The 15,764-nt window shown below is 38.0% G+C and overlaps 1 protein-coding gene across 1 annotated transcript; it reads left to right on the top strand.

Annotated features, from left to right (window-relative positions):
- Positions 1-12,230: 12,230 nt before the first annotated feature.
- LOC131162708 (uncharacterized) lies at positions 12,231-12,758 on the top strand. The gene has a single exon (XM_058119311.1). The coding sequence runs from the start codon at positions 12,231-12,233 to the stop codon at positions 12,756-12,758; it is 528 nt and encodes a 175-aa protein (XP_057975294.1).
- Positions 12,759-15,764: the final 3,006 nt, after the last annotated feature.

Raw genomic sequence — 15,764 nt, 5'->3', positions numbered from 1 at the left:
TCAAAAACGCCAGTTTAATCAACTAATAATAATAATAATAATAATAATAATAATAATAATAATAATAACCTAAAATCCAATTTTCATATGCCAGAATATTCAAAAAAACATGTATATAATTCCTGTAATCTCATATTACAATTTAATCAGTTAATTTATAAAAGGTCCTGACATAATTTATTCCCCTTACCTTATCCCAGGAGTGGTGCCTATAACACTCCTACGACAAATCAACTCTCGTTAAAATGTTGGTGCTCGAATTTGGAGCGTAGGGGTATTTTTCGTTCTTTGATCGACGCACGTTTGGCCAAGGAAATTGAGGAGAGAGGGGTTGAGGAAAGAGAAAGTAGAGAGAGAGAGAGAGAGAGAGAGAGAGAGAGAGAGAGAGAGAGAGACGAAGTGGGGGGAATCTCAGGAGAGTTCCTGAAACTTTAAGCTTCAAGAACTTTCATATATATATATTTATATATTATAATATTATAATATTATATTATATTATATTATTTAATTAATAGTTAATAATTAATTAATTAATTAATTCTTTTTTTTTTTTTAGGATCATAACCCTAATCAAGTATAACTATTTTTGGGGTCGTTGCAGCTTACCAAGCCGATATCTTTCCTGAGCCATTTAGACAACCGGTGCCGAGCCGAGGTCCTTACGATATCAGCTTATCCGAGCTGATGCTGTTGGGTATACGAGTTTTTGGGTTGGGATCGTTGGGTAGATGTCTCTCTCGAGCCGACTTTGCTGAGTTCATGGCTTGCCGAGCCGAATGCGCTGGTTTATCGGCTTATCTGAGCCAATTTTTTTGAGTGCACAGCTTGCCAAGCTGATATCTTCCCTGAGGTGTTTAACCGACTCATTTCAACCTGAGGTCTTTGCAGTGTCGGCTCATATGAGCCGATGTTTCTAGGCTTTCTTTGATTTGACCAGCTAAAAATCGAGCAATCGAGCAACTTTTCATGGTGATAATCATGTCGACCAGCTGAGTACTGACCAGCTCTTCGAGGTTATTTTATATCGAGTAGTTTGATGAAATGAACTTTGTGTTGAGCCACTTTTTGAGAGGCATTATGTGCCAAGCAGCTCTCTATAGGGCTTTTTGTGTCGAGTAGCACTTCAAGAGGCTTTTTGTGCCAAGCACCTCTTCGAGAGGCACTTTGTGCCGAGTAGCCATTCGAGAGGCTTTTTCTGCCGAGCAACTCTTCGAGAGGCATTTTGTGCTGATCAAATCTTCGAAAGGCATTTTATGTCGAGTAGCTCTTCGAAATGCATTTTGTGTCGAGCAGCTCTTCGAGGGTCATTTTGTGTTGAGCAGCTCTTTGAAAGGTATTTTGTGTCGAGCAGCTCTTTGAAAGGTATTTTGTGCTAAGCAGCTCTTCGAGGGGTATTCTATGCTGAATAGCTTTTCGAAAGGCATTTTATTCCTAATAGCTTTCAGGAAGCCTTTTATGCTAAGTAGCTATTTAAGAGGCTTTTTGTGCCGAGCATCTCTGTGATGGGCATTTTGTGCCAAGCAGCTCTTTCAACCTGTTCTTCCTTAGCCTCATGAGTTATACTCTCATCATTTGGGATGTCTTCAGGCCTCATGAGTGTTGCACATCAGTTGAGCCGATTTTAAGGCCTCATCAATTAGGCTGATTTTTCTTTGCCTAATGAGCTATGCTCATCATTTGGGTTCCATTTAGGCCTCATGAGTGTTTCTAATTAGTTGGGTTGATTTTCCTTTGCCTCATGACCCTTGCTCATCATTTGGGCTATCTTCAAGCCTCATGAGCTGAGCTCATTAGTTGGGCTGTCTTTAGGCTTCATGAGCTTTGCTCATCAGTTGGGTCGATTTCTTTTGCCTTATGAGCTTTGCTTATCAGTTGGGCTGTCTTTAGGCCTCATGAGCTTTGCTCATTAGTTGGGTCGTACTTGCAGGATTTCGAGATCTTTCTCGAGGCTTGTGTTCATGTCAGTTCGGGTCACATCTATTTGAGATGCGAGCTTATATGTACCTTTTTTTGGGATAAGTAAATGCTCCAGGGTCATGTCAGGATATGTTTATTCAATATCTGTACCTACTCGGATACGCATCTTTCTTGGACTACGTGCTTGTACGGGAATTGTATATTTTTCTTCGAGCCGCGAACCACCAGGTGATTCTTGCCTTCTCGTGATATATGCTTTTTGGAGATGGGAGCCAACTTTGTTCTATAAAAGGAACTCACTTACTCACTTCTTCCTTGTCTCCACCAAAAGGTTTCCTTTGTGTTTGCAAGGTACGCCCCTCCATCCTTCTTTCTTTTTTCCTACTTTCATTGCTTTTGTTTGATTTTCCTTAGCATTGTGTGGTGTTATTTTGGCTTTTTTCTTCTTGTTTATTACACATTTTTTGCATGTTCTTCACATCTTCTTGAATGTTCTTAGTGTTCTTCAAGTTTTCCTTAAGTGTTCTTTGTGTTCTCCATGTTTTATTTGAATGTTCTTAGTGTTCTCCACATTTTCTTTGAATGTTCTTCATGTTCTCCATGTTTTCTTTGAATGTTCCTAATAAACTGTTGAAAGTAGGCCCTGTTGATTCAAACTCTTGAAAAGCATGAGTTGTTTTTTTCCTTTTAGCTTTAAAATCAACTCCCCATGAGATCTTCTGAGGCTCAGTCCGTACCTCCGACCAGCATAAGTGGTGCTAGGTCATACCTCTCCCATGGGGATTTGTGTGACTTGTGTCACCTATTCGCCATCTCTGATAGCATCCAACTTAGGCTACCCTCCAGCTCAGAGTCTGCTAAAGAGCCAGGCTCCAACGAAATTTCCCTATACACTGATTATCTTGACCTCGGTCTCAGACTACCCTTTTTTCCCATTCTTTTATGATATATTCCATTTTTACAACATAGATCCTTCCTAGCTAGCCCCCAACTCGTACCTAACATTGGTATGCTTTGTCATGCTCCTCATCCAAAGTGGTCACTAGCCCACAGTGACCTTATTCTGGAGCTTCTTTCAGATTAGAAAGCACTCCATAGAGAAATATTTGTACTACTTTAATTGTCTCTCTTATTTAAAACTGTTTAACCCCGACAACTTGTCCTTTCATAATTGAAAGTTTCGATTCTTTTTTGCATCTGGAGAGCTTAATTATAATGGGCCCTACATGTGGTCAACCCCTCTAGATGGTGATGTTCTTCACCCTATACTTCATTTTTTGTGCATACACATAGGCAACTTTTTTTTTTTTTTATCTAACTCCACCCTCTACTTTTTAGCCCAATTCTGCCACTTGGCCTTTACTCTGTTCCCCCCTAGAGCAAGTTGTTCTTCAGGAGCTTCAAACTAGAGCTTGGTAAGGGATTGTTTCCCATGACGGACTGCTAAAGGAGCAACTCCTTATGCAATGTCGACTCTATCCAGTCTCATCCGATCTCTACTCCTTATTAACTTTGCAGTATACATATGTACACTTGCTCTATCTAGCCTTTTATCCCTTCTTCTTTTTTTTTTTTGTACGTATGGACTTTAATTGTTATAAGGCCTTTCTTGGACAAAAGAAAAGACAAAGGGCAAGCAAAAAGAATAAGAAGAGCTTACAGGGCGACTCTTCTCAAGTGGAAGATGTTCCAGCAATAGATGACGAGTAGCTTCCCACTAAAATGCATCCACCTGTAGCTACTAGAACCGAAGGACCTGCCCTTCATGACCCTACCCTTTCTGGTCCAACCTTTTTGCGTGCGGTATAGTTTGAGGATGCCTTGGGGATGAAGATGACTTTTCCTTAGAGTTTGTCTGCCAGTATTTGGCATACTTCTTACCAGGTTGCCTTGTTTATTTTTCTTAGAAGTTTATATTTATTGCTCCCTGCTATATGCTTACATTGATATTATTCTCAGATGATGGTTATGTCTTTGTCCATGGAGGAAAAAGTAGTTGAGATGTATTGGCTCTCTACGTAGGCACAGGAGAAATACGTTGCCACGCAGAATGAGCTGCATGAAGCTCAGGCCCAAGCTGCTCTTTAGGAGAGGGCTCTTCAAGAGGAAATTGCAAGGATCAGAAATGAAGAGATCCACGTTGTTGTGAGTGCTGCGATATAAAACTATCGTAAGTCTAACTAGTTTATCTTCAATACCTCTACGACATTCCGAGAGGGCTTTCAAAAATGTTAAGATCAAATTAGTATAGTGCATCCTGACCTTTCCCTGCCCGGCGTCTGCTCACTTGGTTACGGTCACGAGAGTCCCCAGTTGGGGGAGGAGATTGATAAAACTGAAGAGATTGAAGAGGAGGGTGGAGAAGGTAGCAAAGCTGGTGACTAGAGAGATTATCCTGAAGTTTTATTACTTTAAATTTTTGTAACTTTGCTTTCTAAGCTTTTGAAACTTGCTCTTAAAGTGTATAATTTATGAATGGCAATTTATGAATAGTATTTCTTTAACATCTTAGAGTTTTATGTGTTTTTTATCTCCTTCCCTTCTAAGTCTTTGAATGTGTATGCTCCCGGTTTGATTTCTGATGCTAATCAGTATGGTCCTTCCCAGTTGGGCTTCAACTTGCTTGATCCGGGTCTTATAGGGTTGTTTTGTACTTTCTTAAGGAATATATCTCCCAAGTTGAAATTTGTGCTCTCATCCGAACGTTGTAATACTTGGCCACCTTTTGTTGGTATGTTGTGATTCTCACATGCGCTTAATCTTGTCTTTCCTCCAAAAGATCTAATTCGGCTCTTAATTCTTTATTGTTTTTCTCTTCGTTAAAATGTTGCCTTCACTAAGAAGAGATTCCTATTTCTACAGGGATGATCACCTCCGCTTTAAATGTGAGCATGAAGGGGGTTTCCCCTGTAGCTGTTCGCCGGGTCATATGGTAAGCCCAAATAATGGACAAAGTTCTTCTACCCATTTTCCACGTAAAGACTCAAGTCATGTTCTTAGGTTGTGCAAGATTGTCCTATTCATATTCTTTACTTGTCCATTATTGGTGCACAATAGATGAAAATAGCATTTTTATGCCTAGGTCAGTGCAGAATTTTTTTAAGCGGGCACTGTCAAACTACTTCCCATGATCTATCATTATAGCCCAGAGGATGCCGAACTTGTAGACCACTGAAGTCCATACAAACTTGGCAATGGTGCACTGTATTATATGGGCCAAAGCTTCTACTTCTACCCACTTTGTAAAGTAGTCAATAGTCACCAATAGGAACTTTCGTTGTCCTGCAGCTTGAGGTAACAGTCCTAGAATGTCTAGTCCCCATTTGGTGAAGGGACAAGGACTTGTCAGGGGAGAGAGAATACTGGCTAGCAGATGTGGTATCCTAGCACACCTCTAGCATCTATCGCACCACATAACTAGCTCAATTGCATCCTTCCTCATAGTGGGCCAATAGAACCCTTGCCACATAGCCTTAGGAGCCAAGGCACTGTTGGCCAAGCCGTTCCCGCATGCCCCTTTGTGAATCTCCCGTAACACATATTCTCCTTATTTGATGTCTAAGCACCATAAATAAGGAAGCATCAAGGATCATTTGTACAACTCTTGGTTTATGAGCGTGTACCTGGCTGCCTTCCTTCTTACTTTAATGGACTGCTACTTGTTATCTGTTAGGGACCCGTATTGGAAGTATTTTATCAAGATAGTCCTCCAGTCCTCTTCGTTATCTCCTACTACCGCCACCATGATGTTGACCTCCTCGTAAGATGGATTTCCAATTCTTTCCAAGTAAATGGTGTTCTCCTAATCTGGCTTTGAAGCTGAGGCCAATCTTGCTAGCATATCAGCCTTCATGTTTTCTGCTTGTGGTATGTGCTCTATGTCGAACTAAGCGAATATTCTAATGTATTCTTATGCCCTCGCCAGGTATTTTTTTTATCATTTTCTAGTCCCTAGCCTCAAATTCTCCTTTCACCTATTCAACCACAAGCTGAGAATCACTTAAGACTCGAACTCGAGCAACCCCGAGTGATTCTAATAAGTGCAAACCTGCCAACAAGGCTTCATATGCAGCCTTGTTGTTAGTTGCTGCGAACTCCAACCACAGTGCAAACAAAATTTCTGAGCCATTTGACGTCGTAATGATTAATCCTGCTGCTCATCCGGCTCCATTGGACGACCCATCCATATGCAGCGCCCAAACATCTAGCCTCTCTAATTTTTCACAGGATTGTTCTACCATTAAATCATCCAACACTTGAGCTTTGATTGCGGGCCTTGGCTTGTAATCTATGTCGAATTTCTCTAATTCAATTGATTACCTCACCATTCTCCTAGAAGTCTCCGACCGTTGGAGGATCTGTGTAGAGACCCGAAAAATTTAATTAATGAAAGTAATAAAAGAAAAGAAATGAAAGAGAGGGAAAAGGTAAAAGGGGGATCAGTAGGGGTTCGTCGACAAATTAATGGTCTTCATCTACGAATGTCCCTTTAGGTCTCGTCGATGAAGTACACGTGTCTCGTCAACGAGAAGATACCGAGAGTCGGCGAATTTTAGAGAATTTTAGGTTTGTCAACGAACCAAGTTCCTCATCGACAAAGTGCCTTCATGGGCTTGTCAATGAATCACTTTAACTCGTCGATGAAGCCTGGCATATAAATAGGAAAAACCTCATTTTTCAGCATGATTTCTCTCTCTCTCTCTTCAATTTCGGCTTCGTTAAAGCTCATTTAGACGATCAGGAACGGTCACGAGATTCGTGGGAAGATTCTCTACAACTTAACCGGAGCAGATTGTTGGTTTGGAGTTTTTGGGCACTATCCCAAAATCAGCGTAAGTGAAGTATTTTAGGGTTTAATGGGCTATTTGAAGTATTTGGAACCTAGGAAGTGCTAAATGAGAATTGTTCTGGGAATTGCATTGATTAATTTGGGGAAATGTGAATTTCAGGCTTTTGAGCTGCAAATGTCGTGGAGTGTAGGATCTAGGGTGTTAGTGGACCTCTCAGTAAGCTAGGTAAGAGGAATAAATTATAGCAGTATTTTAGAAATTATGGGTTGAATAAATATGTGAAAATGGTGATATGATATTTTAACTGTATATATTATGATATGAATAATAGATGAAATTGTGTGGCATATGAGTTATACTGAGAACATGTTTGAAACTGGGTTGTGTGAACTGCATGGTGAATTATGAGAATATGAGGTAAACATATATTGAAATGTTTTTGTGTAGAAAATAATAAAAGAGAAACCCATTGATGTTCTATATATATATTGAATTGTAATGATAAGAGAATTGTTTTATTGAGAACAATGAAAAGTGATATATCAAAGAGTATTTTATGGGAAATGATGAAATATGTAACATGGATGTGTCTATTGGAAAAATGGTGGAACATGATATATCTGTATAGAAATGATTTCTATGATAAATGTGGCAGTATGAAATAACGATATGTTTTATACTGAGAAATGTTGAAATACGTTAAATGAGAACCTATTGTGAATACTAATTACCAGGTACCCATTTCGGGTCGGTTTATGTTGATATGGTATCAGAGAGTCTGACATGATCGATGTTTGAGGGGCGTATGTTCACCAAGGTAGATTTTGTTGTGAATTGTGGCTCACATTCTAAGGGAAAGCATGAAGAAAATAAGGGTGCATCACTGTAGCAGGGCATTATTTCTATTCTTCCTGAAACCGTCATTGGTTTGGCTTGAGATAGCTAGTGCATATTTCAAATTTTCATTAATTGGACATTAATATAGTTGGGTTTCGAGGGAAAACCTCTAAGGAGGCTTATATATACATAGAATACGTTGTATATAGTAGGCCAAGAGAGTTAAGTGTGGTTGAGAGTATAATTAAGAGGATTCTTGTATTACTATTGTAATTTATACATAAAGATAATGAATCCTTGTCATTTGCTCCCATATATGTAGGCATTGCCGAACCAGGTAATTCTTAGTGTCATTGTTATTGTTATTGCTTTATTTACTTGCTATGGTTGCGGAATTGTTCTGTATTCACCATTTAGATTGCTATATTGTTTTTTTTTTTTTATCCTTACACAAATATATGTATATTTCGTTGCGCATATTTGGGGGGTTTTTATCCAACACACTAAAATCAAATGAAAGATCTTGTCATGATCTAACACTAAGCATGAACTACAAAGATCTTATTCATATAATGTTGAATTTTATGAGTCAATTTTTAAGAGACAAAAGCATAAAATTTTACCAATGAAAATAAATTATACAATACTGAAATTAGACTAAGACCGTTACGCTTAAGCATCTTGCAAATGTAAAAACTTGAAACAAAAAAAAAAAAAAAAAATCTACATGTCCTTATCCTATCCTTTATTAATGGTAAATTATATAAGCAAAAAAATAATTATCATAACCACTATACTCCAATCCAGCAAAACAAATGAATCCTAAAGCAAACTGCACAAGAATACTATTTCCATATTGAGCTCCATTTTTGTCCCTAATGATGACGTTTGATTGGGTTGGTTGTCCCAATATCGAGAAATTATTAGGTAAACTGAGTCTGCCACATCATTTATAGACTATAGGTTCATGGGATTTGTGTCTTTTGATGACTGAATTTGCATTCATTAGCTCAGTGAATAGAACCACAGGTCTTAGCCTATTTCAAGTTGTCACTGGTTATCAACCTAGGAAGCTGATAGATCTTGTCCCATTACCTCCATAGGTTAGAGTGACCGAACAAGCCGATGCTTTTGCTAAACACATTAATGACCTACACTCTGAAATTAGAATGAAAATCAACTTGAACAAGGAACATTATAAATCTAGTGCTGATATTCATCGCGGGTTACAAGAATTTTTAGAGGGTGATATGGTTATGATCTGTATTCGTCCCAAACAGATTTCGGTAGGAACGGTAAGAAAGTTATATGCTAAAAAGATGGGTCCTTTCAATATTTTAAAGAAAAGCAGTTCTAATGTTTATATATTTGATATTCCCATTGAATTTGGCATTAGTAATGTGTTTAATGTTGAGGACTTAACCCCATTTCATGAAGTATCTACTTTCATGGAGCCCTCCATTTCTAACCTTGTAGGTGATCTCACTCCGTTCCTCACTCATCATGAAGCCGAACCACAAAGTTTGCCTTTGCCACCATCATTACCTATGCCTAAGAACAGTGATGAAATTGAGGAAATCCTGGATGATAAAACAATGATCACACGAGCTGGATCATATCAGAAATTCTTGGTTAAGTGGAAAGGTAAACCAATTTCAGAGCGCAGTTGGATTTTAAAAGAAGATCTACTCCATCTCAACTTGAAACTATACTCCTAGTACTTTGCTTCTCATTCTTCGAAGAAGAATTCTTTCAAGCCCAGGAGAGATGATGGGGATCGGCAACCATTCCCCCTTTTGCTCACCGACATGGTGACATGTGGAAGGCTCCCGGATGTCCACAATGTTTTCTAACCATTTTAGGAACTTATGGAAGTACTTGAAGACTTTTCAGCATAAAGAAAACCCAAGTTATGATTTTGCAATTCCGAGATGAAGACCCTTGTGGACCCTACACGGCTCCTCTAAGCCCCACATAGATTGGGCCTCCCTTTTTACTTGTCTTGCATTTATTTAGTAGCCTTGCAAGACAACTTACTTGCATGTTCTATGTTGTATGTTGTGTTAGATAATTATTTTGTTAGAAAATTGTGTGAGTTAATGAGTTTGTAATTTGTGAGCATTAAGTGTGTGTTTCCAATGCTTGTATGGGAAGTTCCATAAGTGTTATTGCTGGTTTTCCCTATCCCCATGTTAGTTTATATATTGTAAGAGTTGTATCAGCAGAAGTTAAGTAATATTGAATTTCAGAAGACTTTGTCTTTGTAAAGCTTTAAGCTTTGTTTGATCCTTGTGATTGAATGGCGAGAGGCTACGTCCGTTCTCCTCGGAGATCAAGTGGTGTGAGACCACTACTTATCCAACGCATCTTCACCATCTCATTTCTTTTCACACCATTATACACAAATAGCAATAGCATCTTCACTTGTTCAACTAATATTTAAGGATTTCTTGGTTGTGCTTCATATTCGTGGTGATCTTTGGTAAGTTATCCAGTGTTTTCCCATAATAATATCATTCTTAATCAATCCCTAATTTGCTTAGGAATCCTTGTTTAACATCCCATAAGTTTCAGTTGCACAAAGCCCTTGAAATTAGCTTAATATTTTAGACCCTTCACAAGTCAGGCGACTGACCCCAAAAGATCAATCAACTGTTCTTTTACTGCTCTCGAAATTTTTCCATAAATATCAAACAGTCAACTGACCTCATTAGATCAATCGACTGACCCAGTTCTGCCTCTCCATAATTCAATTTACAAATTCTATAGGTGACTAACCCTGAGCCATAGTTTACTAAAGACGCCTAGAACTTTAAATTTTCAGCATTTATACACTTATCTGCTTGTTAATTGTAGGAATATTATTGTGATAACATATAATTATTTTCTTGAATGATTGAATAGCATACTCATAGCATATTACTTGATTCCTTGTGAAAGAACCTTTGAGATTGGATTACGAATCAAATTATATACCTTTTCAAAATCCTTGGACATGTGAGATAAAGCATGATTTATTTTGTGTAAGTTTGGTTGATTCAATTCTTATTATAAAGTGTTTATTATGTATGTTTTGATTGAGGGTTGAAACCCGTAGGACTAGGTCACCCAACCTAGTCCAACATTATCATGGTATCAGGGCCTAGGTTAGAGCCTAGGTTTAGGTAGGCTGAACCCTCAAAGTCTCTTCTTTAGCTATGAGTAGTTGCCCTTATGTTGTTATGTTTTGATGGCAATTAGGGCTGGGAACCGTTATCAAGGTCGTAGGACTGACATAGACCATGATACCATTCTAGATGAACTTCAAGCCCAAGTTCAAGTCTTAACTCAAGAATTAACTCATGCCCTTGCTAGGATAGAAAGGTTGGAAACTAATTTAGTTCCTGACCAACCTCAAGAAAATCCCAAAAAGCCCCATGAGATTGAACATGAACTTGCTTCCCACCACTCTTGGGAAACAAACAATCCTCCAAGAGAAAGGACACCACCCTTAGAGAGACCTCCCATTCCTCCTCCACCAAGATCACATGCTCCCAAAAGATTTCAGCGTCATGACCCTTATATTCCCTATTGGAATGAAGAGGAATTCTAACCTAGGAGACCTTTTCATAGGGACAATCATGATCCGAAAATGGATGTCATGAAAAGAGTAAAAATTGAAGCCCTTACATATGATGGTCAAATGGATCCAAAGATTTTTTAGGATTGGTTAGCTTAAATGGATTCATATTTTGACTGGTATGAGATGCTTGATCTACACCGAGTAATATTTGTAAAAATGAGACTAACCAGGCAAGCTAAGCTTCATTGGGTAAATGTCGAAAGACAAGAAACTCACCTAGGTCATAGACTCATAGAACATTGGGACTTGATGAAAGAAAGATTGATAGAAAAATATGTCCAAATTTCTTATAGGGAACGTCTTATGGATAAACTCTATAGCCTTAGACAATGAAGTATGAGTGTGACTGAGTACATGAGAAAGTTTGATGAACTATCCATTAGATGTGGGGTAGAAAAAGCATTAGCCAACAAATTTCTAGGTTTAGGACTGGCCTAAAACCTGAACTTAGGAAAGAGTTGTTTCCTTGTCACATTGACTCCCTTGAGCATTCCTTTAACTTGGCACATGATTATTATCATATGAGTAAAGTTCAATTGGGTATAAAATTTGAAAACTCCTCCAATGACACCAACTAAATAAAAGCCACATCTTATATGAGGATTGGACCTACCAACACTGGTCAAGTTACCTCAAGAGGTAGCAATCCCACTATCTTGTAGCCTTTTGACATAGGGAAGGCTCCTATAAATGGGTCCTCTAAACAAATGTTTGGAAGTGATGTGTGCTATAAGTGTTATAAAAGAGGCCATTTTGCCAAGCAATGCCCCACTAGAAACTTAGCCATTGAGAGAGAGGAAGAAGAAGAAGAAGACTCAGGAGAACACCCTTACATTCCTGAAGAAGTAGCTAGTGAGGATGAGTTAACCATAGAAGAAGAAGAAGAAAATGCTACTGTGAATGTGATGCGATGTATCATGGTCACACCTCTAGAACAAGAGGATTGGTGCTGAACTTCTATTTTTCATACTTATATCAAGTGTAGAAATAAGAGTTGTAAAATGATCATCAATGGAAGAAGTTGCATGAATGTGATTTCTAGAGCAACTTCAAAAAAAAAAAAAATGGGATTGAAAGTTGAACCTCATCCCACTCCGTATAAAGTTGCTTGGGTGAATGTAGCAACCACGCCCATAAGCCATAGGTGTCTAGTCCTTATCAATATTCCGGACTATGAAGACAAAATCTGGTATGACGTCCTTCGTATGGATGTTGCCCACATTCTATTAGAAATACCTTGGCTGTATGATCTTGATGTCTTAGACAGTGGTAGAGCCAACACCTATACTTTTAGGTGCAATGGAAAGAAGATTGTCTTGAGTCCTTCAGAGCCCAAGAAGGACAAACAAGACAAGGAAAAGAAAAGTTTGAAAATAAAAGAGAAAGTTGGAAATTCTTTGCATGTTCTAAGAAAGAAACAATTTGAGCAAAAGAGTAAGAAGACACAGATTGTCTATGTTGTGGTAACCAAGGAAAATGACTCCTCTACTCTAGAACATGAGACACCACATGAAGTGTCACCTATACTTTCTGAATTTAGTGATGTTATCTCTGAACCTCTAAATGAATTACCCCCAATGAGAGATATTTAGCATAATATAGATCTTGTTCCAAGATCATCTTTGCCCAGCTTGCCCCACTATTGGATGAATCCTAAATAACATGAGGAATTGAAGAGGCAAGTTGAAGAGTTGAAAAGTAAGGGATTTATTCAAGAAAGCATGAGCCCATGTGCATGTCCTGCCCTTCTTACTCCAAAGAAAGATGGAACTTGGAGAATGTGATACGGAACCCCAAGGATGAACGTTCAGAGACCCCAAATTAGATTTATAAAAATCGCAAATCCAAAATAATATTCGACATGGTAGTAGATCCTTGACCTATTGCTTGACGTGAAGCACAAACCAAGAATATCAAATTAATGGATGAACGCCACAAAGGTAGCACCTTTGATAAGTTCGGTGAAAGTTCAATGAAGAACTTGAAGAGAACCTCACTTGGAATTGTATTCAACCAAAAATATCCCTTTTTCAATACAACAGAGAGTTGGCTACTTATAGAAAATAAAAGAAACCCATGACATCAGCCCAACCAATAAAAATAGACTATGACATCAATCTAGCCAATAAAATAGCCCCACATAACCTTAAGAATGTCATGTCATTTAATGAAACATGTGCAAGTCACATGCCATGCTTAATTGACACAATTGGCCCACTATTTAGCACATACTTTAATTAAAACAATAAAAATTCCCCAAACAACCCCTATTGGCTTAAGGTTCCAACTTCACAAGTCTTTAGACAATTTACCATCTTAGACTCTTCAATAAATTCCTTTTCTTTAGTGTCCATGACCCTCATTGACTCTTGCTCAAGCAACTTTTCAATTAGTCCTTGCGTAGCCTCCTTGACCTTCTTGGTTCTAGCTCTTGTGATGGGTCCGATTGGTATGTGCAGACCATCCTGTGCAATCAGAGCTTGTTGGTTCATATCATTCCCCCTCTCCTTAAAAGGATTCGTCCTCAAATCATCACCTACATCAAAAGGGGATAAATCAAAAACATTGAAAGTTGCATTGAACTTATACTCACCTGATAGATCCAACTTGTATGCATTGTCATTGATCTTTTCTAGCACTTGAAAAAGTCCATCACCCCTCGGGTGTAGCATTTTTTTTCTTTTAGGAGGAAACCTCTCTTTTTTCATATGCACACATACCCAGTCTCCCAGTTCAAAAGTAATGAACTTGCGCCCCTTATTAGCTTGAGATGAATATTTTCGGTTCTTCTTTTCAATATGCTATCGTGCTTGTTCATGGATCCTCTTCACTAAGTCAACCTTGTGTCATTCGTCTAAGCTAGCTATCTCATTCACATGTAGCGGCATCAAATCCAATGGAGTCAAAGGATTAAAACCATAAACAATTTAAAATGGAGAAAAATTAGTAGAAGCATGCATAGTTCTATTATAAGCAAAGTCAACAAGTGGTATGATTTCTTCCCATGATTTTAAATTCCTTTGAATGACTGCACGCAATAAGGTAGCTAAAGTCCGATTAACTACTTTGGTTTGACCATTGGTTTGAGGATGACAAGTAGTAGAAAACAATAGCTTAGTTCCTAACTTTCCCTACAAAACCTTCCACAAGTAGCTAAAGAATTTAACATCCCTATCACTCACAATTGTCCTAGGAATGCTATGCAATCGCACAATGTCCCTAAAGAATAAATATGCTCTATTTGTGGCATCATCAGTTTTATGGCAAGCAATAATATGTGTCATTTTAAAAAATCTATCAACCACCACAAATATAGAGTCCATACCCCCTTTAGACCTAGGCAAACCTAATATGAAATCCATTGAAATGTCTACCCAAGGTTCACTAGGTACAAGAAAAAGAGTATAAAGGTCATGAGGTAAGACCTTAGACTTGGCTTGTTTACATGAAAAGCATCTATAACACACTCTCTCTATATATCTCTACGTATATGTGGCCAAAAGAAGTGTTCATGCATAATATCTAAAGTCTTTTGTACCCTAAAATGTCCCATCAAACCCCCTCTATGTGACTCTTGCACAAGCAATTCTCTTAAGGAGCAGTTCGACACACAAAGTCTATTCTCCCTAAACAAATATCCATCATGCCTATAGAATTTATGAAACGCAAATTTATTACATGCCTCATACACATTAGCAAAATCATAATCTTTAGTATATAAATCCTTTATGTACTTAAAACCCAATAGCTTAGTGTTAAATGTAGTAATTAAGGCATACCTACGAGAAAGCACACTAGCCACGACATTCTCTTTCTCTTGCTTGTACTGAATGATGTAGGGGAAGGTTTTGATGAATTTTATCCATTTGGCATGGTGAAAATTTAGCTTACCTTGCCCCTTCAAATGCTTTAATGATTCATGATCGAAGTGGATCATGAATTCTTTAGGCCACAAGTAGTGTTGCCACGTCTCCAATGCCCTTGTCAAGGCATATAGTTCTTTATCATACGTGGAGTAGTTTAATGCTGGCACATTGAACTTTTCACTAAAATATGCAATGGGATGCTTATCCTGAATCAAAATAGCTCCAATACCAATCCCGGAGTTATCACATTCAATGTTAAAAGTTTTAGTGAAATCAGGTAAAAGTAACAATGAAGCAGAACATAACCTATCTTTAAGCATTTCAAAGGCATGTTTTTTTGTATTACCCCATTTAAACCCCACGTTCTTTTTTATCACTTCAGTTAAAGGTGCAACAATGGTGCTAAAATCTCTCAAAAACTGCCTATAAAAATAAGCCAACCCATGAAAACTACGCACATAAGTTATAGATTTAGGTGTTGGCCAATCTTTTATTGCTTTCACCTTTTCCTCATCCCCTTCTACACCCTTAGCACTCACCATGTAACCTAAGAAAATAAAATTTTCATACAAAAATTACATTTCTTTAGGTTAGCAAACAAATTTTCTTTTCTAAGAACATCCAGTACACTTTTCAAATGATCCAAGTGATCATCAAGATTCTTGTTGTACACTAGGATGTCGTCAAAGTAGACAACAAAAAACCTACCTATAAATGCATGAAACACATGAT

Source organism: Malania oleifera, chromosome 8 (genome assembly GCF_029873635.1).
Source record: "Malania oleifera isolate guangnan ecotype guangnan chromosome 8, ASM2987363v1, whole genome shotgun sequence".
In the NCBI taxonomy this organism is placed as follows: domain Eukaryota; kingdom Viridiplantae; phylum Streptophyta; class Magnoliopsida; order Santalales; family Ximeniaceae; genus Malania; species Malania oleifera.
Note: the sequence above shows the minus strand (reverse complement) of the source record. Positions and strands in the feature narration are given on the sequence as shown.